At 38.0% G+C, this 27,354-nt stretch overlaps 1 protein-coding gene and 1 pseudogene across 2 annotated transcripts in view; one reads left to right on the top strand and one right to left on the bottom strand.

Annotated features, from left to right (window-relative positions):
* The window catches only part of LOC118526358 (L-lactate dehydrogenase C chain), a 42,383-nt gene extending 16,567 nt beyond the window's left edge, over positions 1-25,816 (top strand). For both annotated transcript variants that reach the window (XM_078059167.1, XM_078059166.1), the window contains 4 exons: positions 9,543-9,716; positions 12,379-12,496; positions 19,818-19,941; positions 25,652-25,816. In XM_078059167.1, the coding sequence (XP_077915293.1) occupies positions 9,543-9,716; positions 12,379-12,496; positions 19,818-19,941; positions 25,652-25,816 (581 nt within the window). The remainder of the gene's footprint in view (positions 1-9,542; positions 9,717-12,378; positions 12,497-19,817; positions 19,942-25,651) is intronic.
* Positions 24,643-25,511, bottom strand: LOC118526357 (WW domain-binding protein 2 pseudogene; annotated as a pseudogene).
* Positions 25,817-27,354: the final 1,538 nt, after the last annotated feature.

Genomic DNA, 27,354 nt, shown 5'->3' with positions numbered 1-27,354 from the left:
GTGGTTTTGATTTGCATTTCCCTGATGATGAATAATGGGCATGTTTTCATGTATCTGTTGGCCATCTGTATGTCTTCTTTGGAAAAATGTCTATTCATGTCTTTTGCCTGTTTTTTGATTGGGTTATTCATTTGGAGGGTGTTGAATTTTATAGGTTCTTTATATATTTTGGATACTAGCCCTTTATCAGATATCAGATACATCATTTGCAAATATCTTCTCCCATTCCATAGGTTGCATTTTAGTTTTGTTGATTATTTCCTTTGCTGTGCAGAAGCTTTTTATTTTGATGTAGTCTCAATAATTTATTTTTGATTTGGTTTCCTTTGCCTTAGGAGACATATCTAGAAAGAAGTTGCTATGGCTCATGTCAAAGAGGTTACTGCTGGGGCGCCTGGGTGGCTCAGTCATTAAGCATCTGCCTTTGGCTCAGGTCATGATCCCAGGTCCTGGGATCGAGCCCCGCATCGGGCTCCCTGCTCGGCGGGAAGCCTGCTTCTCCCTCTCCCTCTCCCACTCCCCCTGCTTGTATTCCCTCTCTCGCTGTGTCTCTCTCTGTCAAATAAATAAATAAAATCTTAAAAAAAAAAAAAAAAAGAGGTTACTGCCTGTGCTCTCCTCTTAGATTTTAATGGTTTCCTGTCTCACATTTAGGTCTTTCATCCATTTTGAGTTTATTTTTGTGTATGGTGTAAGAAAGTGGTCCAGTTTCATTCTTTTGCATGTTGCTGTCCAGTTTTCACAATATCATTTATTGAAGAGACTGTCTTTTTCCCATTGGATATTCTTTCCTGCTTTGTCGAAAATTAATTGACCATATAATTGTGGGTTTATTTCTGGGTTTTCTATTTGATTCCATTGATCTATGTGTCTCTTTTTTGTGCCAGTACCATACTGTTTTGATTACTACAGCTTTGTAATATAACTTGAAGTCCAGAATTGTGATGTCTTCAGGTTTGCTTTTATTTTTCAAGGTTGCTTTGGCTATTTGGGGTCTTTTGTGGTTCTATACAAATTTTAGGATTGTTTGTTCTAGCTCTATGAAAAATGCTGTTGGTATTTTGAAAGGGATTGCCTTAAATGTGTAAATTGCTTTGGGTAGCATGGACATTTTAACAATATTTGTTCTTCCAATCCATGAGCATGGAATGTCTTTCCATTTCCTTGTGTCATCTTTAGTTTCTTTCATCAGTATTTATAGTTTTCAGAGTACAGGTCTTTCATTTCTTTGGTTAGGTTTATTCCTAGGTATCTTATTGTTTTTGTTGCAATTGTAAATGGGATTGATTCCTTAATTTCTCTTTCTGCTGCTTCATTATTAGTTATAGAAATGTAACAGATTTCTGCATGTTGATTTTATATCCTGTGACTTTACTGAATTGGTTTATCAGTTCTAGCAGGTTTTTTTGTGGTTTATTTTGGGTTTTCTATATAGTATCATGTTATGTGCAAATACTGAAAGTTTCTCTTTTTCCTTGCTGATTTGGATGCCTTTTGTTCCTTTTTGTTGTCTGATTGCTGTGGCTAAGACTTCCAGTACTATGTTGAATAAAAGTGGTGAGAATGGGGGCGCCTGGGTGGCTCAGTCGTTAAGCGTCTGCCTTCGGCGCAGGTCATGATCCCAGGACTCTGGGATCGAGCCCCGCATCAGGCTCCCTGCTCAGCGGGAAGCCTGCTTCTCCCTCTGCCTCTGCCCCTGCTTGTGTTCCCTCTCTCGCTGTCTCTCTGTCAAATAAATAAATAAAATCTTTAAAAAAAAAAAAAAAGTGGTAAGAATGGACATCCCTGTCTTGTTCCTGACTATAGAGAAAAGCTCTCAGGTTTTTCCCATTGAGGATGATAGTAGCTGTGGGTTTTTCATATATGGCCTTTATTATGTTGAGGTATGTTCCCTCTAAACCTACATTGTTGATGGGTTTTATCATGAATGGATGTCATGCTTTGTGAAATGCTTTTTCTGCATCTATTGAAATGATCATATGGTTCCTACCCTTTTTTTTTATTAATGTGTTGTATCACATTGATTGATTTGAGAGTATTGAACCATTCTTGAAACCCAAGAATAAATCCCACTTGATTGGGGTGAATTATTTTTTTAATGTATTGTTGGATTTGGTTTGCTAGTATTTTATTGAGAATTTTTGCATCTGTGTTCATCAGAGATACGGCCTTTAATTCTCTTTTTTAGTGGTGTCTTTATCTGGTTTTGGTATCAGCATAATGCTGGCCTCAAAGAATGAATTTGGAAATTTTCCTTCCTTTTCTATTTTTTAGAATAATTTGAGAAGAATAGGTATTAACTCTTCTTTAAAGTGTTTGGTAGAATTTGCCTGTGAAGCCATCTGGTCATGGACTTTGTTTGCTGGGAGTTTTTTGATTACTGATTCAATTTCTTTGCTGGTTATCAGTCTGTTCAAGTTTTCTATTTCTTCTTGTGGTTTTGGTAGTTTATATGTTTCTAGGAATTTATCCATTTCTTCTAGGTTGTCCAATTTGTTGGCATAGTTTTTCATAATATTCTGTTATAATTGTTTGTACTTTTTTTTTTTTTAAGATTTTATTTATTTATTTGACAGAGAGAGAGCAGGAGAGCACAAGCAGTGGGAGCAGCAGAGGGAGAGGGAGAAGCAGGCCCCCTGCTCAGCAGGGAGCCCGATGCGGGGCTTGATCCCAGGATCCTGGGATCATGACCTGAGCCGAAGGCAGTCGCTTAACCAGCGGAGCCACTCAGATGCCCCAATTGTTTGTATTTCTATGGTGTTCGTTGTTATTTCTCCTCTCTCCTTTCAAAGAACCAGTTCCTGGTTTCATTGATCTGTTCTATTTTGTAGTTTCTATTATCATTTATTTCTGCTCTAATCTTTATTATTTCCTTCCTTCTGCTGGCTTTATGCTTTGTTATTATTTTTCTGGCTCCTTTAGGTGGAAGGTTAGATTGTTTATTTGAGATTTTCCTTGCGTCTTAAGGTAGGCATCTATTGCTATATAGTTCCTTCTTAGGACTGCTTTTACTACGTCTCAAAGGTTTTGGACCTTTGTGTTTTCATTTTCATTTGTTTCCATGTATGTTTTGAAATTTCTGCTTTGATTTCCAGGTTGACCCGTTCATTGTTTGGTAGCATGTTGTTTAACCTCCATGTATTTGTGATCTTCCCAAATTTTTTCTTGTGACTGACTTCTAGTTTCACAGTGTTGTGGTTGGAAAAGGTGCATGGTTTGACTTCAATCTTTTTTTTTTTTTTTTTTTTTAATTTATTTATTTGACAGACAGAGACACAGCGAGAGAGGGAACACAAGCAGGGGGAGTGGGGGAGGGAGAAGCAGGCTTCCCGCTGAGCAGGGAGCCCGATGCGGGGCTCGATCCCAGGACCCTGGGACCATGACCTGAGCCGAAGGCAGACGCTTAACGGCTGAGCCACCCAGGCGCCCCATTCAATCTTTTTGTATTTGTTGAAGCTTGTTTTGTGACCTGATATATGATCTATTCTGGTGAGTGTTCCATGTGCACTTGAAAAGAATGTGTATTCTGATGTTTTAAGATGAAATATTCTGAATATATCTATTAAGTTCAACAGATTCTTTCTTCTTGATCCATTCTGTTGTTGATGCTATCTATTGCAGTTTTCATTTCACTCATTATATTCTTCAACTCTAGAATTTGGTTCTTTTTTTATGATTTCTATCTCTTCATTAAATTTCTCATTTTGTTTTCCTGATTTCACTGAACTATTTCTGTGTTTTCTTGTAGCTCATTTAGCTTCCTTAAACCAGATATTTTGAATTCTTTGTTTGCTAAGATCTCCATGTCTTTGGGGTTGATTACTGGAAGATTATTGAGATCCTTTGGTAGTGTCATGTTTCCCCGATATTTTTATGTTCCTTGAAGTCTTGTGTTACTGTCTTTGCATTTGAAGTAGCTGTAACCTCCTCTAGTCTTTACCAACTTAGTTCAGGACAGAAATGTCTTCTGTCGGCCCTGCTAGGGATTCTGAGGCTTTCTCAGACCTATGTATATGCCTGCTCCACACATCTTACACCCTGTTGTGGCAGGATTCTTGAGCTTCTATGCCTCATTTTGACCCTCAGTGCAGTAGGCCGAGTGCTGACAGCCTCTCTTTTGCTTTCCGAAGGATATGGCTTAAGTTGAAGTTTGCAGTTTCTTTTTGACCCACAGTTTTGGTCCAGCTTTCTGCCTGTGCTCACTAGCTGTTTGCTAATGCTCATTCTTGCCATTGGAAGTACATAGAGGGAGCCAACCACAGTAGGGTGTGTATGGGGGTCTGTGTGTGGAATGCTGGGATTGCCTCTGTGTTAGTTGGGGGGATCCACTGGCAGGGCATCCCCAGTGGCTCATGGGCACACTTCCTGTTGGAGTCCACAACACATTTAGTAGGATCTATGTCCCATAATGCCCCTTTGAGAGCCCTTTTGTCTGCCACTGTCTTAGCTTCTTCTCATTCCCCAGTCATGGAGCTCAGGACTCAATACTTTGGATGGGGTGAGAAAGAAATGGGCTTCTTTGGTAGGAGTTTGCATAGCTAGTGAAGGTAGATGCTTACTCACACACTCTGACTTTCCTTTGTGGGGGAAATCATGAGCTAAGAAGATCTCTTTTGGCACTGAGCTCTTCTACCTTGGGGGAGGAGTGATGCAAGTAAAGTCAAACTGTTCCTCTTACCCTTTTCAATGCATCCAAACTCATATTATTTTGCCCCACTGGTGTGCTGGGACTTCTCTGCTGGAAACCTGGACTTCCAGAAAGGCTATCCTATCCATAGGTGGATTGTCTAAGACTGTTTTCCAGGGGCTCCTGGACTGTAGTAAAGTGGGGCTGGAATTGGCTCATGGGCCATTGCAGGGTCCACAGCTGGGACTGAGGCCTCTGTGCTGATTACATGCCTGACACATGGGTGAGTGAGTATCCTTCTGGTTTCCTTGGTGTATAGTGCTGGATCCCACTGCTCCAGCAAAGGCGTTTCTGTCCATGGGTGGATGCCAGATTGTTGGTTTTGAGGGGTGGGTGGTGAGAAGGTATGTCTTATTTGGCTGTGTTGCTGACATCATTCCACAGTGAGTATTTTTTTTTTAATTTTTTACTGTTATGTTAATCACCATACATTACATCATTAGTTTTAGATGTAGTGTTCCATGATTCATTGTTTGTGCATAACACCCAGTGCTCCATGCAGAACGTGCCCTCTTTAATACCCATCACCAGGCTAACCCATCCTCCCACCCCCCTCCCCTCTAGAACCCTCAGTTTGTTTTTCAGAGTCCATCGTCTCTCATGGTTCGTCTCCCCCTCCGATTTCCCCCCCTTCATTCTTCCCCTCCTGTTATCTTCTTCCTTTTTTTTTTTTTCTTAACATATATTGCATTATTTGTTTCAGAGGTACAGATCTGAGATTCAACAGTCTTGCACAATTCACAGCACTTACCAGAGCACATACCCTCCCCAGTGTCTATCACCCAGTCACCCCATCCCTCCCACCCCACCTCCCACTCCAGCAACCCTCAGTTTGTTTCCTGAGATTAAGAATTCCTCATATCAGTGAGGTCATATGATACATGTCTTTTCCACAGTGAGTATTGATAGATGTAATCACTCATGAAACCACCACCATAATCAAGATAAATATATTTCCATTACCTCTGAGAGTTTTCTTGTGCCTCTTTGCAGTCTGTCCCTTATTCTACCTCTGTCCCCATTTTCTGGAATCTCATATAATGGAATTGTACATTCATTAGTGAATGTAGTCTTTTTTGTCTGGCTTCTTTCACCTAGCATGATTATTTTGGGATTCATTCATGTTGCTCGGTGTATCAGTGATCCTGTTCTTTTTTTTACTGCTGAAGAGTAATTATTCTTTTAAATAATTTTAAATCCTCTTTTTCTGTTCATATCCATTTATCCATTGGTAGATATTTAGGTTATTTCCAGTTTTTGGCTATTATGAATAAAGCTGCTGTAAACATTTGTGAACAAGTATTTTCATGGATGTATGTCGTTATTTCTCTGGGTAAATACCTGGGTGGCTTATATGGTATGTATATGTTTAACTCTGTTAGAAGCTGCCAAACGGTTTTTCAAAGTGATTGTTCATTTTACATTCCCATCAGCACTAGAAGAGAGTACTGTTTGTTCCACATCCTTGCGAATACTTGGTATTGTCAGTCTTTTCAGTTTTAGTCATTCTAATATCATTATGGTTTTAATTAACTGTATTCCCTTCATGATCAAAGATGTTGAGCATTTTTCATGTGTTCCTCGGCTCTTAGTATATTTTCTTTTGTGAATGGTCTATTCATACCTTTCATTAAGATTTAAAAATTAGATCCATTGACCTTTAATTCTTTTGACCTATAACTCAACCTTTAATTGTTGAATTATAAGAGTTCTTATATACACTGTATACAAGTCCCTTTGTCAGATATAAGTATTGCATAAGTTTCTCTCAGTCTGTGGCTTGCCTTTTTGTGTTCTTAATGATATTTTTCAAAGAGTAAAGTATATCATTTGGTGAAGTCCAGTTTATCAATTTCTTATTTATGTTTTATGCTTTTTTTACTTTTATTTATTATTATTATTTTTAAAAGATTTATTTTATTTATTTGAGAGAGGGAGAGTGAGCTTGAGCTGGGGGAGGGGTACAGAGGGAGAGGATCTCAAGCAGACTCAGCTCTGAGCACAGAGCCCTACGAGGGGCTTGATCTCACAACCCTGAGATCCTGACCTGAGCCGAAATCAGGAGCCAGCCAACTGAGCCACCCAGGCACCCCTATGTTCTTTTGACTTTTAGCTAAGAAACCTTTAGCCCACCCTAAGTCTGAAGATTTTCTCCTTTATTATTTTCTATAAGTTTTAACATTTTATCTTTTATATTTAGGACTGCAACTCATTTCATATTAATTTTAGTGTTTGATGTGAGGTGTCATTCATTTTTTCAATTATAATATCCAGTTTTTCTAGCAACATTGTTAAAAATACTTTTTTTCCCATTTGAATTGCTTTGACAACTTTTTTGAAGATTATCATTTATGTGAGTCTATTTCTAGATTCTCTGTTTTTTCATTTATCTCCATATATATTCTTTTTTTGTCATTTTCCATATATATTATTTTATTATTATCACACTATCTTGATTACACTAAATCTTCAAATCAGTTAATGTAAATTCTCTTTGTTCTTATTTTCTTTTTTTTCTCTGTTCTTTTCTAAAATTACTTTGGGTATTATGTGTTGTTTTAATTTTCACATGAATTTTACAGTTAGCTCATCTATTTCTATAAAAACACATGCTGGGATGTTAATTGGGATTGTGTTAGATCTATAGATTAATTTGGAGATTGTATCTGAACACTATTAAGTCTTCCAGTCCATGAATATGGAATATCTCTCTGTATGTATGTATGTCTTCTTTATTCTCTTTTAGCAATGTTTTGTAGTTTTCAGGGTATAGGTCTTACACAAATTTTATTAAATTATCCCTAAGCATTTCATATTTTTGATGCTATTATAAAAAAAGTTGTCTTTACATTTCATTTCCCATTGATTATTGCTAGTGTATAGAAATACTATTGTTTTTCTCATATTGACTTTGTATCTTGAAAATGTTGCTAAGTTCACTTACTAATTCTAGTAATTTTATTCAAATTCTTAGGATATTCTGTGTATATTATCATGTCATCTGTAAACACAGTTTTATTAATTTTAATTCTTTCTTTCCAATTTGAAGACCTTTTTATTTTCTTGCCTCATTTCACTGGTTAAAACCTCCAATACAATGGTGAATGTAAGTAATAATGAGATACAAATCAGCATGACTCTGGAGGCTTGCTTCCTTCCTCCTTTTGGTAGCTTAACAGAGAGCTCTATCAGCTGAACTGAGTCAGCTTGGGGAGAGACAGCAAGACCTTACGCTGATATCAGCATTCCTGGCATGCACAGTTCTTTCTGGGGCCCTTGGTGTGTAGACCTTGGTCCTAGAAATACATACTTCTTACCATTGTTGCTAGACCCAGATATTCCTTGATAAATTTCTTGTTACTTAAGGAAACTAAGTGTTCCTTTCCCCCTCCAAAGCTAACTTAAAGATACGTAACATTGTGGTGGTGGGACTTGTTCTTGCTCTTGGAAGAGTTTCTAGAGAACACCCAGCTTTCTAGCCAAAGGAGGTTCCTCTGCACTTGGCTATATTGTGTACAGAGGATCTCTGCCTAACCTGTGCTGTGGAATAATGAAAGTTCAGTGTACACAGTGTGGTTCCTTATTTCTCTGCTTCTAAGATTTTCTCCAGTAAATACTATTTATATCTATATCCTCTGGTGTTAGTGGCATGTGTCACCCTTGCACAAGTATTGAGAGGGCACGTACTCGATTAATTCTTTTTCTTGGGGGGAAAACATTTAGTCTTTAATCATTGAGTATGATGTTTAATGTGAGTTTTTTATGAAATTCCCTTCGTTTCATAGTTGCAGAAAATTGTTTTTTAATTTAATTTAATTTTATTTTATTTTATTTAAAGATTTTATTTATTTATTTGACAGAGAGAGACACAGCGAGAGAGGGAACACAAGCAGGGGGAATGGGAGAGGGAGAAGCAGGCCTCCCGCAGAGCAGGGAGCCTGATGCGGGGCTTGATCCCAGGACCCGGGGATCATGACCTGAGCTGAAGGCAGACGCTTAACGACTGAGCCACCCAGGCACCCCTGATTTTTTCTTAAAGATTTAATTAATTTATTTATTTAGAGAGAGCCCACTTGAGCAGGGGGGACGGGCAGAGGGAGAGGGAGAGAGAGAATCTTAAGCAGACTTGCTCAGCAGGAAATTGGGGCTCAATGCAGGGCTTGATCCCAGGACCCTAAGATCATGACCTGAGCTGAAATCAAGAGTGTGACGCTCAACTGGCTGAGCCACCCAGGCACTCCAGAAAGTTTTTTTTTTTTTAAATTCATTAATGAATATTGAATTTTGTCACTCACATCTGCATATGGCCCTGATCATGCATGTGGCCTTATTCTGGTAGGAGATGCTGAGAGATTAGATGAGGCTGTGGTGAGGGAGAGGCGAAATCTAAGTGTGCTTAAGAAGGTAGAATTAATTTACTGCTTATTTAATACAGATAGGTACATTATCTCAAAAGGGTTTTTTTTGTTTTAAAATTCTTTTAACAAAAAAAATTTGTTTAAAATTCTTACCATGAATAATTTAACCTTTTTAACACCTATGGGAGAGATAATCCTTATTTGTTTGTTGACTTGCTTCACTTTGAACTCTGTAATGAATCTGTATTTGATTTTAAGACAGTTTATCTAGGGGTGCCTGGATGGCTCAGTTGGTTAAGCATCCAACTCTTGATCTCAACTCAGGTCTTGACCTCAGGGTCATGAATTCAAGCCCCACATTGGGTTCCATACTGGGCAGGGAGCCTACTTAAAAAAAATAAATAAATAAAAGTAAAAAATACAATTTATCTATTTAGAAAAGAAAATTGTAGAAGGAAGTTACCATTAATTTTTTTCTAACAAATTATTCCTCCTAGTGGATATTTTGACATATGTGGTCTGGAAGCTAAGTGGCTTACCTGCAACTCGTGTAATTGGAAGTGGTTGTAATCTAGACTCTGCCCGTTTCCGTTACCTAATTGGAGAGAAATTGGGTGTCCATCCCACAAGCTGCCATGGTTGGATAATTGGAGAACATGGTGATTCTAGTGGTAAGTAGAAACCTATTATCATAATGTAATCATACTTCTTATCTCTAATCATGCTTATTTTCTTTAAAGTCTATTTTTTTTCTGATATTAATATAGCTACATAACTTTCATTTTGTTGGTATTGCCCTGGTGTATCTTTTTCTATTCCTATACTTTGTCTTCTGTTCATGGATTTAGCTATCTCTCATAAAATATTGCACATAACATATAGCTGTTTTAAAAGTCAATGAGTGTTTCTCTTATCTGGAGAACTTTAACTTAGTGTGACTTTTAAACAGCAGCATTATTAAGATATAATTCACATACTATAAAATTCACCCATTTAAAGTGTGTAATTCACTGGATTTTAGTGTAGTCAAAGAGTCCTGCAACCATTACTACAAGATAATTACAGAACATTTTCATCACCCCAAAAAGAAACTCCCATTCCTGTGCTCACACCTGCCCCAGGCCCAGGCAACCACTAACCTACTTTCTGATTTGTTTATTTCAGATTTTTCATGTAAGTAGAATTATATAATATGTGGTTTAAACTATTACTTAGGCCACATGAACCTTTTTCTTTTCTGGACTTAAACATTTAATATCTGCTGTACAGTAGAACTTTGTACTTCTTACAATGTTCTCTAATTGTGTCATACATGCAAATCTTTCCATAATGTCAGTAAACCCATTTTATAGGGAATAAGGACCATTTGTTCATTCATTCAGTTGTTCATTAATTCAAAACATTTAATGAGCCCTTCTATTTTCCTTGTATTTCAAGGGTCATAGTATAATAAATATTTTTTAAACCATGATAAAATTTATGGTATACTTTAAAACATTTTTTCACTTAAGTATATATAACATATGCAGAAAAATTATACAGAATATAAATTTATAGCTCAATAAATCATCGAATAGTGAACACATCTGTGTAATTACCACTCTGGTAAATGCACTTTCTGCTCTGGTATGCACTTACCACTCTGGTAAAAGACACTTTCATGACCTCTCTCAATTACTGTCCTTCCTTTTCCCAAGCTAAACTTCTCATATCATAGTGTTTTACTTTTAAAAGTAAATACTTTTGATTTGATTTGGATAAATATTTGTTTCACCAGTGCCTTAATTTGACCCTGTTCACTTGTGTTATTTTCTTAACTCAGTTCTTCCTCCTCAAAGTCATTAAAAATAATTTTCCTAGGTATGTTTTAATGTCTCACATTTAATATTCCAGAATTTTATTTTTTATAAAGTAGTATATTCTGATTAGTATTGATTTGAATATATTTATTATTCTATTTAGCGAGATTTTCTTTTGTTTCTTTTTTCTTCTCTGCTTTCTACTGGATCATTTAAACTTTCTTTAATTTCCTCTACTACTTTGGATTATACACTCACTTTGTAAGTGGTCTGTATTCATACTTGACCTCAAAATAATTAGTGTGTTTATTCTTCTTTGGAATAATACATAGAACTTAGAATGTATTAAGTTTGATTGGCCTTGTTCTCTCACATATGTAATTACGGTTGACCCTTGAACGACATGGAGGTTAGGGGTTCCAGTCCCCACACAGTTGAAAATCTGTGTATAACTTTTGACTCCCCCAAAACTTAATTCTAATAGCCTACTGTTGGCTGGAAGCCTTAGTGATAACATAAACAGTTAATTCAATCAAAGTATGTTATATATATTATATGCTATTTTCTTTATAATAATACATGGTTCATCTGCAAGTTTTTTTCAAATTGTTGCACATCTCCAAAACATTTTCCAGTATACTTATTGGGAAAAATTCATGTATAAGTGGACTCACACAGTTCAAACCTGTGTTGTTCAAGGGACAACAGTATTAACTACTTTTTTGGTTCCATTCTGTTTTCATATCCCCAAACTAATTATTACTATTTAAGTATAATACCTGTCTGGATTTGTGTACATGTTTGCCAGTTGTATTGCTTATCTTTATTTCCTGTGTCTAACTCCTTCCCCTGGATTCAATTCTTTCTTCCTGAAGTATATCCTGTCAGTTTTGTTTATGTGAAAGTGTTTTAGTTTCACCTCATTTTGAATGACAGTTTAACTGATATAAGATTTTAGGTTGACAGTTATTCCCTGTCAGCTCTTTGTTACTGTTGAGTAGTATTTGTTGCTCTTTTCCTTCTAGTTGCTTATGATAGTTTATCTTATCTTATCCTTTTCTTTGTGGATGCTGTAGTTGCATCTTGCTTTAAATGCCTCCTATACCACACAATTATAAATAACTTCTACTACATATTTTTTGAAATTTTATTTTATTATGTTAGTCACCATACATTACATCATTAGTGTTTGATGTAGTGTTCCATGCTTCATTGTTTGCATATAACACCCAGTCCTCCATTCAATACGTGCCCTCCTTAATACCCCTCACTGGGCTAACCCATCCCCCCACCCCCCTCCCCTCTGAAACCCTCAGTTTGTCTCCCGGCGTCCATAGTCTCTCATGGTTCGTCTTACATATTTTTCTAATACTTTATAATTTTGGTTTTTTACATTTCTTTCTTTTGTCCATTTTAAACTTATTTTTATATATGTGTAAGGTAGTAACCTAACTTTATAATATAAACCCATTGAACTCAAAGAATTGATGCAGTACTGGAAAGAAGAGTTTATTCTGAGATATATTTCTTTTAGTGCCTTTGTGGAGTGGGGTGAATGTTGCTGGTGTTGCTCTGAAGACTCTAGACCCTAAATTAGGAACTGATTCAGACAAAGAGCAGTGGAAAAATATCCATAAACAAGTTGTTGAAAGGTAACAGTACTCATTCAATGTCTCGTGCCTTAATAATCAGTCTTAAGAATTAGTTTCACAGACAAAAAGTATATGTTGATCTTTGCCTTTTATGAGATAAATAACTCTAACCTTCTGAAAATCCCCAAATTCAGACTTACATTATGCATAGCTTTCTTCGGGGGTCATTTTTTAAAAGGAAAATCTGCTTATCATTTCACAAGAACTCATATGTGTTTGAGGGTAATATAGCATAGTGATTATGATCACGGACTTTGGAACCAGGTTGCTCTTGCTTCCCTTGCCTTTGGTGATGTGTCCAGGAAGATGTTGCTGTGGCCGAGGTCGAAGAGGTTTCTGCCTGTGTTCTCCTCAAGGATTTTGATGGATTCATGTTTCACATTTAGGTCTTTGATCCATTTTGAGTCTATTTTTGTGTATGGTGTAAGGAAATGGTCCAGTTTCATTTTTCTGCATGTGGCTGTCCAGTTTTCCCAACACCATTTGTTGAAGAGACTGTCTTTTTCCATTGGACATTCTTTCCTGCTTTGTCAAAGATTAGTTGACCATAGAGTTGAGAGTCCATTTCTGGGCTCTGTATTCTGTTCCATTGATCTATGTGCTTGTTTTTGTGCCAGTACCATACTGTCTTGACGATTATAGCTTTGTAGTAGAGCTTGAAGTTTGGAATTGTGATGCCACCAGCTTTGGTTTTCTTTTTCAACATTCTTCTGGCTATTTGGGGTCTTTTCTGGTTCCATATAAATTTTAGGATTATTTATTCCATTTCTGTGAAAAAAGTTGATGGTATTTTGATAGGGATTGCATTGAATGTGTAGATTGCTCTGGGTAGCATAGACATTTCACAATATTTGTTCTTTCAATCCATGAGCATGGGACGTTTTTCCATTTCTTTGTGTCTTCCTCAATTTCTTTAATGAGTATTCTATAGTTTTCTGAGTACAGATCCTTTGCCTCTTTGGTTAGATTTATTCCTAGGTATCTTATGATTTTGGGTGCAATTGTAAATGGGATTGACTCCTTAATTTCTCTTCCTTCTGTTTCGTTTTTGGTATATAGAAATGCAAGTGATTTCTGTGCATTGATTTTATATCCTGCCACTTTACTGAATTCCTGTATGAGTTCTCGCAGTTTTGGGGTGGAGTCTTTTGGGTTTTCCACATAAAGTATCATATCATCTGCAAAGAGTGAGAGTTTGACTTCTTCTTTGCCGATTTGGATGCCTTTTATTTCTTTTTGTTGTCTGATTGCTGAGGCTAGGACTTCTAATACTATGTTGAATAGCAGTGGTGATAGTGGACATCCCTGCCGTGTTCCTGACCTTAGGGGGAAAGCTGTCATTTTTTCCCCATTGAGAATGATATTCGCTTTGGGTTTTTCATAGATGGCTTTTATGATGTTGAGGTATGTACCCTCTATCCCTACACTGTGAAGAGTTTTAATCAAGAAAGAATGCTGTACTTTGTCAAATGGCTTTTTCTGCATCTATTGAGAGTATCATATGGTTCTTGTCCTTTCTTTTATTAATGTAGTGTATCACATTGATTGATTTGCGGATGTTGAAGTAAACTTGCAGCCCAGGAATAAATCCCACTTGGTTGTGGTGAATAATCCTTTTAATGTACTGTTGGATCTTATTGCTAGTATCTTGGTGAAAATTTTTGTTTTCTATATGCCTTACAGCTTTTTGTTCCTCATTTCCTGTATTATTGTCTTCTTTTGTGTTTAGTTGATTTTTTTTGTAGTGAAATATTTAAATTTCTTCTGTATATATTCTATAACTATTATAGTTATTTTCTTTTTGGTTACCATGGGTATCACACTTAGCATCCTAGTATTATAACACACTTATTTGAATTTGTACCAGCTTAACTTCAGTAAGATACAAAAACTCTGCTCCTTTACAGCTCCATCCTCACCCCTTTTGATTATCGATTTCAAAAATAACATGTTTGGGGTGCCTGGGTGGCTCAGTTGTTAAGTGTCTGCCTTCGGCTCAGGTCATGATCCCAGGGTCCTGGGATCGAGTGCCGCATTGGGCTCCCTGCTCAGTGGGAAGCCTGCTTCTCCCTCTCCCACTTGCCCTGCTTGTGTTCCCTCTCTTGCTGTGTATCTCTGTCAAATAAATAAATAAAATCTTTAAAAAAAAATTACATGTTTGTACATTGAATGCCCCCAAAATAAACTAATAATTCTTTTAACTGCATTAGTCTTTTAGACTTGAAAACAGGAATTACAAACTAAAGTCACAATAATACTATCTTTTTGATTGCTTTTTAAAAAATGTATTGGTCTGTTAAATTATTCCAAAAACAAAAAAGTAGAATTGCAACCACTGTTACAATATTACTAGCTTTTTATAATTTTGCCTGTGCATTTTCCTTTATTGAGATCTTTATTTTTTCATATGGCTTTGAGTTACTGTTCACTTTACCCTGCAGAATTCCATTGAGTGTTTCTTGCAGGTCAGGTCTAGTGGTGATGACTCCCTCAGCTTCTGTGTCTTTGGGGATATCTTAATTTCTCCCTCACTTTAGAAGGACAGTTTGCCAAGTATAAAATATAAGATCCTTTGTTGACAGTTTTTTTGTTTTTTTCTTTTAGTACTTTGAATGTATTTGCCCACTGCCTTCTGGACTCTAAAGTTTCTAATGAGAAATCTCTAATAATCTTATTGTTTACTTTTCTTCAATGTTTTTTCTTTCTGTTCCTCAGATTCAGTAATTTCCTTTGTTCTACCTTTAAGTTTGCTGATTCTTTCTTCTGCTTGCTCAAGTCTGCCTTTGAATCCCACTAATGAATTTCTCATTTTAGTTATTATGCTTTTAAGTTCTAAAATATTTTTGGGGGTGGTTCTTCTTAGGTTTTCTTTTTTAAAAAAAATTTCCATTTTGTTCATTCACCATTTTCTTGACTTACTCCACATCTCCTTTATTTCTTTGAGCATCTTGAAGATCGTTACTCTAAAGTCTTTGTCTAATAGATTTGCCATCAGGTCTTTCTTAGGGACGGTTTCTGTTGATTAATATTTTTCCTTTGAACTTTTCTATTTCTTTGAATACTTTGTGATTTTTTCGTTGAAAACTGGATATTTGAATCTAATAATATAGTAACTCTGGAAATCAGATTCTCTCCCTTCCAAGGGTTTGGGGTGTGTGTGTGTGTGTGTGTGTGTGTGTGTGTGATTGTTGAAGGCTGTCTCCATGCCAAGGATCAGCCTGAGGTATAATCTTAAGGTCTTTTAGGTCTATTCTGAGCCTATGCCTTTTCCTGGTCATGCATGGTTACTTTCTAATTTTCCCCCATATATACAATTGATTTTTTACATTCTAGTCTTTAATATCTGGCTCCCAGTAAGAGAAAAAGAGAAAAATAAAGGGAATGGGGAGTGGATGCTTTCCTTTTAAATTTCCTGGAGGTCTCTTTAGCTAGATGGGAAGGGGATGCAATGATCGGGGGGAGGGACAACAACAATGGCTGCCCTTCTTTTTCTACACGTCTGTCATCAGAAGCAACCCATCAGCCATTAGAGCACAGATCCCTGATATTTATTTTTTAATTTTTTTTAAAGATTTTATTTACTTGACACAGAGAGAGAGAAGGAGAGAGCAAGCACAAACAGGGGGAGCAGCAGAGGGAGAGGGAGAAGCAGGCTCTCCGCTGAGCAGGGAGCCCGATGTGGGGCTCGATCCCAGGAGTCTGGGATCATGACCTGAGCCGAAACCAGCCGCTTAACCAACTGAGCCACCCAGGCGCCCCCAGATCCTGATATTTAGAGGATGGGGTCCTTTTTGCAGGCTGTGCACAAGCTGCTTGGGGAACATGTGAACAGCTGTTTGCTGAGGGTGGAGGATGGGTAGCTGCTACTGTGCTAAGAGCTGAAATTGGCTGAAATTAACTACAGATTACCACTGGAGGCTTCCCTTGAAAGTTTCAAACCTTCAATAGACTCCAGAGTTCCAGAATAGTTATATTAGACAGATTTTGACAAAACAATTATTGTCTAGGTAGGGAGATAGAATCCTGGTGCTTCCAGGGCACCTGGGTGGCTCAGTCATTAAGTGTCTGCCTTTGGCTCAGGTCATGATCCAGGGTCCTGGGATCGAGCCCTACGTCGGGCTCCTTGCTCAGCGGGAAGCCTGCTTCTCCCTCTCCCGCTCCCCCTGCTTGTGTTCCCTCTCTTGTTGTGTCTCTGTCAAATAAATAAATAAAATCTTAAAAAAAAAAAAAGAATCCTGGTGCTTCCTACTTCATCTTTTCAGAATCCTCCAGTGCTTAACTAATTTTTTTTAACCTAAAAATTTTTTTGTACAAAAGCATACCCAAAGTCATCTTCCTAGATAGTCCTGCCTTTTTGGAAAGGATCCATACCTACTGTTAACCTTCTACCCATGATACCTCCCCATGACCTTAGGTGATTATCTTTGTATCATATATTCCTCAGAGTTCCTTTGACAAACATGTCTTTGATATTTTATACATAGAAAAAGACAAGCTAGTATACCTCTAACCACCAGGATCTATACAATAGGTAACCAAAATCACTCACAGATGTTTTGGTAATCCTTAGCTAATTGGACTATCCTATTTTCCAATTTTATTTACTATCACCTTATTAAATGTATTGAGAGACTCATTTAATTGTGTATTTGATATTTCTAAAGCAAATTTATTTCCTCTTCTGGCCAATTTATTTCCACAGAGATTACATTGATTGGGAGTTTTAGGTAAATTTCCCCAACTATCTTTCCACTTTGGTAATTGTTATCGGTATTTCATTTTCTTTCTTTCGTTCTTTTTTTTTTTTTAAGAGAGAGCAGGCATGTGTGGGGGGAGAGGGGCAGAGGGAGAGTGAGAGAGAGAATCTTAAGCAGGCTCCACGCCCAGCACGGAGTCTGACTCAGGGCTCGATCTCACAAACCTGAGATCATGACCTGGGCCAAAATCAAGAGTTGGATGCTTAACCAACTGAGCCACCCAGGCGCCCCTCATTTTCTTAAATTTTCTTAAGGGAACCTACAAACCTTTGTTATACCAAATAGCTTTAGATAAGAGATTAAGTTAATGCCTAGCAAAAAACACCTATGTTAATATTATAGTAGCATTTCCTATCCTTCTCAACACAAGTGTCCTTTACCCATACACCATATATTTCCAGATATAGGGGCCATTAGAGGCCATTTCCCAGTAAATGCAGGAACGACCTGATCTGGAGGCAGAACTACAACCCAGCCACTAAGAAGCATGTTTTAACCACTTTAACCAATTTAAATGTTGCAGGGATGTTACAGTATTGGCTGTACAGTGTTTGTCTTCCCAATTCCTAATCATTGCACCACAGTGAATGTTAGTTTCTTTCTAATTTAAAGTATGATATCTAATTTATTTTTTTTAAAGCTTTTTTTTTAAAGATTTTATTTATTTATTTGACAGAGACAGAGACAGCGAGAGCAGGAACACAAGCAGGGGGAGTGGGAGAGGGAGAAGCAGGCTTCCCGCTGAGCAGGGAGCCCGATGTGGGACTTGATCCCAGGACCCCGGGATCATGACCTGAGCCGAAGGCAGACGCTTAACAACTGAGCCACCCAGGCGCCCTATGATATCTAATTTAAATAATGAGTAAGACCACATTTTCCACTGAAGTCCTGTGTGATTTAAATAACAAATACTGCAACACAATACAGATCGGTACTCATTCCAATTAGTCCTCCCAACAATGCAGTGTCCAAATTAAATTATTTGCCCCTTGGTCATTTAGAAGAGGATCTATAATTATAAGAGTCCTCAGGATGCTGCTGGTCTTTACCTAAAAACAACTCAACTCTTATGTTATAGCTTCTGATTTTCCAGTGGCTAACCAACAACTGCAGGGGAGTGACATCATGATTTAATAGGACGTCCTTCCAGGTTTTTAATAGAGCAATCAGTTTTTGTCTTAAGATAGTAGCCTTAAAACTGCTTGTTCTATTTGCTCCCCTTACCTTTCTTTTTATACCAGCAGTTTTATTTTCATTAGGATGGATAATAACAACTAAAGGATTATATTTTTAGCCATTTTTTTTCTCAACCCTTTTCTGTTTGTCAGTCCGTTTTGTTAATTCCTGAGAGGGTGGATCTGTCATCCAGATTCCACCGGTAAGATTTTTCCCCAGTTATCTACTGCAGAGCTTTCTTCAACTCCTACATCATCATTCAATCAATCACTAGGCAGCAGAGTCTCCCTCTCTTTCCTTTTACTTAACCCACAGAGTCTTGGTCATATTGAATTGAGAGTCTGAAAGTTAATCCTAAATTTGACAGCAATCTGTATGCCCTCTAACTGTGCCCCTGATTTTAGATTGACATTCAAATCATAGGATACTACAGTGACTACATCCAGTCTCAACTATCCTGTGCTGAGGTGGTCCATACACACATCAGTCTTATCTTTTGCTACCAAGTGTGTTGTGTGCAGTCCTAGGGACTTGAAACTGTACCTACATAGTTGTAAGACCACCTGATATGAATAATGATGCCAAACGTTCCTTTTCCTGTTCTGGATCCTTTTCTCAGAACTAAATAAGCTCATTGCTAAGTTAAAACCTCTTTATTCTTTGCCTTTGACTATCAATCCAAATCTGTTGGTGGCAATGCAGAAATATAACACATATTCATCGTAGAAAATAAGAAAATTCAGAAAAGTGTAAAGAAGATAATATCACTTGTAATATCACTTAAAAATAATCACTGTTAATAACTTTGTGGATTGATGCAATTCTAAAGTTTTTATAAACATGAATGATGTTTTTTACGAGCCTGAGATAAGAAATTGCATAATGTTTAGGACTGTGCCTTTTTCCTTTGAAAATATATTATGAACATTTCCCCATATTTTCATGTATTGTTGATTTAATGATTTATTCTAATGAAAAATATGTATACATGGCTTATAATTATATAAAGTTACATTGGCATCCTAGTAACAGTTTTAAGTGGTCTGCAAGGTGTATATGCTAACCTTCAAGATGATTGGATTCTGTGTTTGGATACTTAAGCAACAATAACAAAAATTTAAAAAAATTTCATCTTTAGGGGCACATATGCCCTAGTATTCTGCCTTTATGATAAGAGAAGGGTGGGTTAATTATTATTTAAAGTGAATAATGAAGTTTATGAAAATAGTATAGAAACTTTTATTGCCTATTCATAAATAATTTCTAGAAGAAATCTCTGGGAGTGGCATTGACATATAGGTTACTTCAAAATGGATGCCTGAAAAATAATATGTTTTCTCTGAATTGATTTGCCATGAATTTGATTTTCTTACTTTCTACAACCATAGTGCCTATGAGATTATCAAGCTGAAAGGGTATACCTCTTGGGCTATTGGACTGTCTGTGACAGATCTGGCAGGATCAATTTTAAAAAATCTTAGGAGAGTGCATCCAGTGTCTACTATGGTTAAGGTAGGCTTAAATTATCTCTTCATTTATCATCTTTTCTTTAATATTTGTTGAGTCCCTACTATGTGCCAGGCATATATACATTATACAGGCATTGAGGATATAGTGGAGAGCAAAAAAGGTCCTGACTTCATGAAGTTCAATTAAAGAAATGGACTTAATAAAATAATTATAAAAGTAAATTATATAATAACAAATTATGATAAGTGCTATGATGAAAAACTACCAAGTACTTAAGAGTATACAAGAAGATAATTTAACTACCCTGGGTAGAAGCATGGGTGATGGTAAGGGAAGACTTCCTAAGGAAGTAAAATGTGACCAATTCTGAATAATGAGTAGGAGTTAATTTGGAAGGCTGGACAGGCAGAGGGAACACATGTACAGAGGAATGGAGGTAGATATAAGTAGAGGGCACTTATGGATCTGAATAAAAGGTCAGTTGTTGAAATGCAGAGAGTGAAGGGAAGTGCATGGTGAGGCTGAAGAAGTAAGCAGCGTTCGGCCACTGAAAGCCTTATAAAAGGATTTGGGTCCTTACCATAAGGGCTATGGAAAGCCACCAAAAGAATTTGAGCAAGGGACTGGCAAGTTTTCATGTTAAAAATATTTCTATGGCTGTGATAGAGGGAACAGATTTGAAAGGGACAAGAGTAGACATGTGGAAACTTGTCAAGAAGATGAACAGTAGTCCAGAATAGAAAGGATAGTAGTAGAGGTGAAGAGAAGGGGATGAATTTGAGAGACACTGTATTTAGGAGGTAACATTTATAGGACTTGGTAACGGAATGAAGTGGGAAATAAGGAAATGAAAGGTCATTTGTAGGTTTCTATTTTGCACCATTATATAGGTAGTGATATCCACTGAGGAAGGGAATTCTCAAGGAGAATCAGGTTTAAAGATCATGTTTGCAGTTATGGACAAGTTGAATTTAATGTGCCTTTGCAATATCCGAGGGGAAATAGGCAGTTGGGTACAAGCTTCTGGAACTTGTAAAAGAGTTTTAGGTTGGAGTTCTAAGTGTGAGTCAGTTTGGAGAGAGACGTTCCTGAAAGGGAAAGAGAAGTTCTGTCAACAACAACAACAACAACAAAGAGATGCTGGACAAGTGCAGACAACAGATACCCATTACACTTGGTAACAGCAGCTGGGAATTTTAATGAGCTTGCCTAAGGAGAGTATAATAAAATGAGAAGACAGACTGAGATTGAATCTTGAGGAATTCCAGTGTTGAAATTTGAGTTTATAGTGTGAGTCCACAAAGTGACTAAGAAGTGGTGGCCAGACAGTTAAATGAAAAACCAAGAGAAAAGAATGTGGATTCATGGTAACTAAGAGAGAGGAGGATGCTTTAAAGATGAAAGAATTGGTTTTCTGTTGATTGATGTTGAGAAGTCATTTAAGTTAGGATTAAAAATGTCAGGAGGATAAAGTGACAGAGGTCATGGATAACCTTAGCAGGACCTGTTTAATGAAGTAATAGGAATGAAAGCCTGATTGGAATACACTAGGGTTTTCTCAACCTCGGCACTGTTGACTTGGGGCCAGATAGCTCTTCATTGTTGTTGGAGGGCTGTCCTGTGCATTGTGGAATGTTAGCAGCATCCCTGGCCTCTACCTGTTAGATGCCAGTAGCATACCCTCTTTCCCCAGTTTTGACAGTCAAAAATATCTCCAGATATTGACAAATTGTCCCTTTGGAGAGTCCCTTGAGAACTTTTGAGGAAATTAAGACAAGTATAAACAGCTCTTTTGAGGTATTTGGCTGTGAAGGTAAGGAAAGAGAGTAGTAGTAATTGGAGAGGAAAATCAAGGCCAGGCAAGTCTGTGTTCTTTTTTTTTTTAAGATAAGATGCTGATAGTAAAAGAAGATACTGAAGATAGAAGTAAATAAGCAGAGGGGGTGGGATCCAGAGCATAGATGAAGGTATTAGTCTTAGAAAGGAGAGAGAGCCAGTTGTTGTAACAGGAGATAATAGAGGATAGGCAGTGAATCATGTAGATTTATAAGTTTGGCATTGGATGCATCTGATGACTTCTGTCTTTTTAATGAAAAGAGACAAAATCACCTACTGAGAATCGGGGGATGTATAGAGAAGTCAGATGTTTGAGAAGATTTGAAATCATCTTTGTAGATAGTGAGAAATAGAATTTGACCCCCCAAAAAGCAGAATTGCTGTTAGGTGGATGCTTATTTGAGGTTGGTATGAATTAACTAATTAATTAAGATTAATTTTAATATAAGTTAAAGATTAACTTTATTCTGTAGTTTTCTCCAGGGATCTGAGCACAGGAATGGAGAGAGAAGATAGCTGAATTTATCTGGGTGTGGGTTTTACTTGCTGGAGCATGAAAAGGGGAGGTGGGGGAGAAAGTAGAAGGGAGGGATGGGGGAGGTGTAGCTTTTGGCTTATATACATGTTAATAATGGGTTTGACTTTCTGCTAAAGGGTCACAGACAAAATTCAAGAGCTTGGCCCTTAAATATGATCTGCGTACAAATGAATAAATTATAAGAGGAAAATGAATAATAAGGAATTTAAGAAATATTTATAAACTGAAAATTAAAATAGGGCAGAGGGTCTTAGTGTATGGTGAAAGGGTTACAGGATGAATCATGGGATCTAAGTTGGATAGGGAGGAACCCTCTAACAAGGTCCACAGTAGGATCCTTGGGGTGGGAAGAGAAGGTTCTATGAGCTGAAGAAGTCAAGGGACTTGGTTATGGTTAGTTTATCCACATGGACAATGAAGTCACCAAGGTTAATCGTAGAAGTTGGGACAGAGAGGAAAGATTGTAAGCTAGGTGTCAGTCTTTTATGAATGAGATGGAGTAACCAAGAGATTAGTAAATGGTCATTAGTAGATGAGCTACAAAAAATAGGGGGAATGTTAAGAGAGTAGGGGACTAATGGTTTGAAAGAGACAATGAGTACAGAATGAGTACACCCCTCCTTTTTGAGGATATGCAGGGGTTATGGGAGAATAAGCAATTACCCCGAGGGTGCTCCTGAGGCAATGACAGGGAGGTGTCAAATGCTCTGAGAAGAGACTGAGAATGAGTAATATGGGAATTTCATAGTTTTTACTATACAAATTAGTGGACAAGTTTTATTTTATTTTTTTATTAACATATAATATATTATTTGTTTCAGGGGTATAGGTCTGTGATTCATCAGTCTTACATAATTCGCAGTGCTCACCATAGTACATACCCTCCCCAATGTCCATCACCCAGCCACCCCATCCCTCCTACCCCGCTCCACTCCAGCAACCCTCAGTTTGTTTCCTGAGATTAAGAGTCTCTTATGGTTTGTCTCCCTCTCTGGTTTCATCTTGTTTTATTTTTCCCTCCCTTCCCCTATGATCCTCTGCCTTGTTTCTCAAATTCTACATATCAGTGAGATCATATGATAATTATCTTTCTCTGACTGACTTATCTCGCTTAGCATAATACCCTCTAGTGACAAGTTATATTTTATAGGAAAACTTAAATATTTGACATTAAGAGCATAATCATTCATATACTCTTATATTTTTTTACCCCAGTTATTTCAATTTTATTTACATTTCAGCAAATAAATAAGGTACACAGTTTATGTCATATTAATATATTGCTGGATTTTTAAAAAAATATATAGGGAATTCTTTTTTTTTTAAAGATTTATTTATTTATTTGAGAGAGCGAGAATGAGAGAGAGAGAGAGTACATGAGAGGGGGGAGGGTTAGAGGGAGAAGCAGGCTCCTCGCCGAGCAGGGAGCCCGATGCGGGACTCGATCCAGGGACTCCAGGATCATAACCTGAGCCGAAGGCAGTCGCTTAACCAACTGAGCCACCCAGGCGCCCTAGGGAATTCTTTTTAAATAGACTTTCCTCATTTCATGGCCAGTCCAGCAGCAAATGAGAGCCAATTTTAGTGTATTCAGGGGTCATATTGTCAACCAGGCATGAAGCTTAAAGAAAAGAGGGGGCTGGGTAGCAGGTCATGGTCAGTACATAGGACCAGGCAGGGCCAGGCCCCAGGGGCCAGGACCCTTATTTCCAGCCCACCTAGCAGCCCCCAGATGGCATGATGGGATGGATATACATTCTCCAATTCTAGTCCGAGAAGCCCCTTCTAGAAGACAGACAGAGGGAGCAGAGGGGAAACAAATTCCCAAAACACTAACAGGGAAGCAGAGGGGCTTCCTCCTCAGCCACAGTGGCCTTGTTTCTGATGCCACCCAATCCCTAGCAACTCATGCTGAAGCTCCAAAAGTTACACAGAGGTGGCAACAGAATGACCAAGGGCAGGAAAGTCAAGGCAAGGTGAGTGTAACTGGAGCTGGAGCCTGGCTGGGAATGGAGTGTGGGCTGACAGTCTGGCAGGACTGTGGCCTTCCATGGTGAGGCATAGACCGGAGTGGAGGGAATGTGAGTATAGGCTGGCAGGGGCCCTCAGAGGAAGACAGTGTGTGATGGCTGGTGTGATAGAGCTTTTGAGTTTGAATATAAAGTGCCTACCAAAATGAGGGAGGTGCACTGTGGTGGAGGGGTGGCCACAGTCCCTCTGTGGGAGACTAGAGTGAAACAGGAGCAAGGGGCGCACCCTGAGATCCTAGGAGAGCCCCAGAGATAGTGAGAGGGAAGCTTGGCTGAGTAGCTCCTGTGGGCTCTGAGCTGTTGTGGGAAGCTGGGAGGCAGCAGTCCAGAGTCAAGGAGCCTCTTCTTTCCCTCCATGCTAGTTCCTGGTAAATGTTTAATTATAAGGAAGGAAGGAGGAAGAACAAGACCATCCCACTGCCTCCTCCAACCCTAGACTCAACCCCAGGGGTAGATAGGAAAGAGCAGAGTGGTGGAAGGCAGGGAGGTGTGAGGGGCCTACCGGGTCTTATCTTCCAGGGGGTAGTAGGAAGGTGGCAGAAACTGGTTTGTGGGCATGTAGGCCTTGTGTTTGTTGCCTAGGTCGTAATCGGTTCTGGCAGCTGCTTCTGTGACCTTGGCTTCAGCTGCAGGAGTGGAGGGAACATCAGGGCTGCTGGCTGGAGACTCCAGGAGCCCAGAATAGGGTGGTGGCCATGGTTGCAACTATTCCATGTTCGTCATGGGAGGTCCTGGATAGAAGTCAGATGGAGTGGTAGATAGAAGTAGCCAGAAGGACAGGGGTACATTCCATTGGTAACTGGCAGGGAAAAGACAAAGGCCCTGCTAGGCATGTGAGAGTACCTATAGGCTCTGTTAGAGGTTTCACCTTTGGAGGATTGAGATGTCACCTGTAGCATCTATCGTCCGACTCAAGGGTGCCTCTTGGTGTAAAGGTCAACTTATACAAAGCAGTCTTCCCAGCCACTTCCTGCTTCAGCCTTCACGGTTCTGGTGATGTAGTTTATACCAAACCCAGGCTGCTTGATTTTGCAGTCCTTTATCAGATAAAATGGCATCATAAAGGATTGGATGGCATCTTTTCTTTGGACAGAAAAATGGAACTGGTAAGGGGTAAAGTAGATGGTGCCTTTATTGGTCCCTTTGAAGGCCTTTGGTATGTTCTTCATGTCCTTGAACACAAACTCTGCATAGACATAGGACATTAGGATCAGTATTAATTACTCTGCCCACTCTCTGATTCTAGTGAACTCCATGGTCTCCCTGGTATCCTCTTACTCTGAAGCTCTCTTGCATAACTGCTTTTCTATATCAGGTTACTGAACAATAATCTAATTTTGCCTTTTAGGGCTTATATGGAATAAAAGAAGAAATCTTTCTCAGTATCCCTTGTGTCTTGGGGCGAAATGGTGTCTCAGATGTTGTGAAAGTTAACTTGAATTCGGAGGAGGAGGCCTTTTTTAAGAAGAGTGCAGACACACTCTGGAATGTCCAAAAAGAGTTGATATTTTAAAGCCTCTTAATGTTCCACTGTTTTATAGAACAGAAGATATCAGACTGTATATTTTACATTTTGAAAGTATTTTAATCTGATCTGTAAAAAATAAAAAAAATTGGAGACCCATGACATAATTTCAGTCCCTCAAGGCTCGGAAAAAGAAATGGTAAAGAGATTTCTCCTCTCTATGAATCTCTTATAGCTCTGTTTTAATGATACCCAACCTATACAGATGCAAGTTTTACTTCTGAGGTATGTCATATATAAGAGTTGACTTCAAGTTTAGTAGAGTATGTATAACAACCCATTATAATATAAAACTTATGACTTTTCTCACAAAACAACCAGCACTTTTTCTAGTGTCAAAATTTCATTCTTCTATTAGGGCACAGGCATATTTACCTTATATTGCTTCATTAGCTTCATGTGTCTATGTATGATCTTTACTAAGTACTTATCTTTAAGACCATGTATATCAGAAGAAAACAGAAATAAAACTTTTATGGTATAAAAAAATTAAATGGAATGTCTTCAAACCTGTAAGCATTATTCCAAATCACATTAACTCAAATAGTTGATTTGGTGTCTCTGTTGAAATGCCACACAGGAAGCTTAGACCATTTTCTAGGTCATCTGTTGAGCAAACTACAGCTATGCTTGCTGTGTTATGGTTATGAGGTCAATATGACATGATTTATGCCCTCAAGTATCTCACAGTATTTAGGGTACCTCAACTAATTGATTATTGACATGCATGTATATGAGTGCATATATGTACTTCTGATTTATATATACATATAGAACAAATATATATGAAATATTTCCTTGATTTCACAATTTAAGGCAGTTATAGGAAATACACAATTAAAACTAAGAAATCAGGACCAAAATAATTTATAATAGACTAGGACAGGATTAGTGAGAAACATTAGAAGACAGATATGCAGGTCCTAAGGACTTACACGGCTCTAGTGGAGGGGCGCTAATTGGGCAGAGAGTCGCAATTCATATTCTTATTCTTGCAGTCTGAATAGTTTTCATTCTAGTCCTCTCCTGCTGAACATGATTAGTTTCCCATTATTCTTTTTCCTTGTTTCCTCTTCTTTTGAATGCACAAAACAGGATCATGAGAGAGTTTAGTTAGGATAGCAGGGATGGGGGAGTCTAATGTGGATTTTGCCTTTTTTTTTTTAAAGCTGTTCTTTGTACAACAAATTAAAACTTCATTTTAGGAAATCCTTGCAGATATTGAAAGGGTGCAAAATATAGTTTCTACAAGGAATATTCTAGGAAGTAAAACTGCTCCACATGGTGTATTCTCAACAGGGGGCAATATCACCCCCAAGAGTGTAAAATTGGTTATGGGGGGACTTGGGGGAAAATATTAGATATTACAAGGGTTTCGCTGCCTGAAGTTCAACCTTACCAGACAAAATCTTATTCTTTATTTTTTTTTCAGATTTTATTTTTAAGTAATCTCTACACCCAACATGGGGGCTGAACTCACAATCCCGAGATCAAGAGTCGCTTGCTCCATGGACAGAGCTAGCCAG

This window comes from Halichoerus grypus, chromosome 11, assembly GCF_964656455.1.
Source record: "Halichoerus grypus chromosome 11, mHalGry1.hap1.1, whole genome shotgun sequence".
In the NCBI taxonomy this organism is placed as follows: domain Eukaryota; kingdom Metazoa; phylum Chordata; class Mammalia; order Carnivora; family Phocidae; genus Halichoerus; species Halichoerus grypus.
Note: the sequence above shows the minus strand (reverse complement) of the source record. Positions and strands in the feature narration are given on the sequence as shown.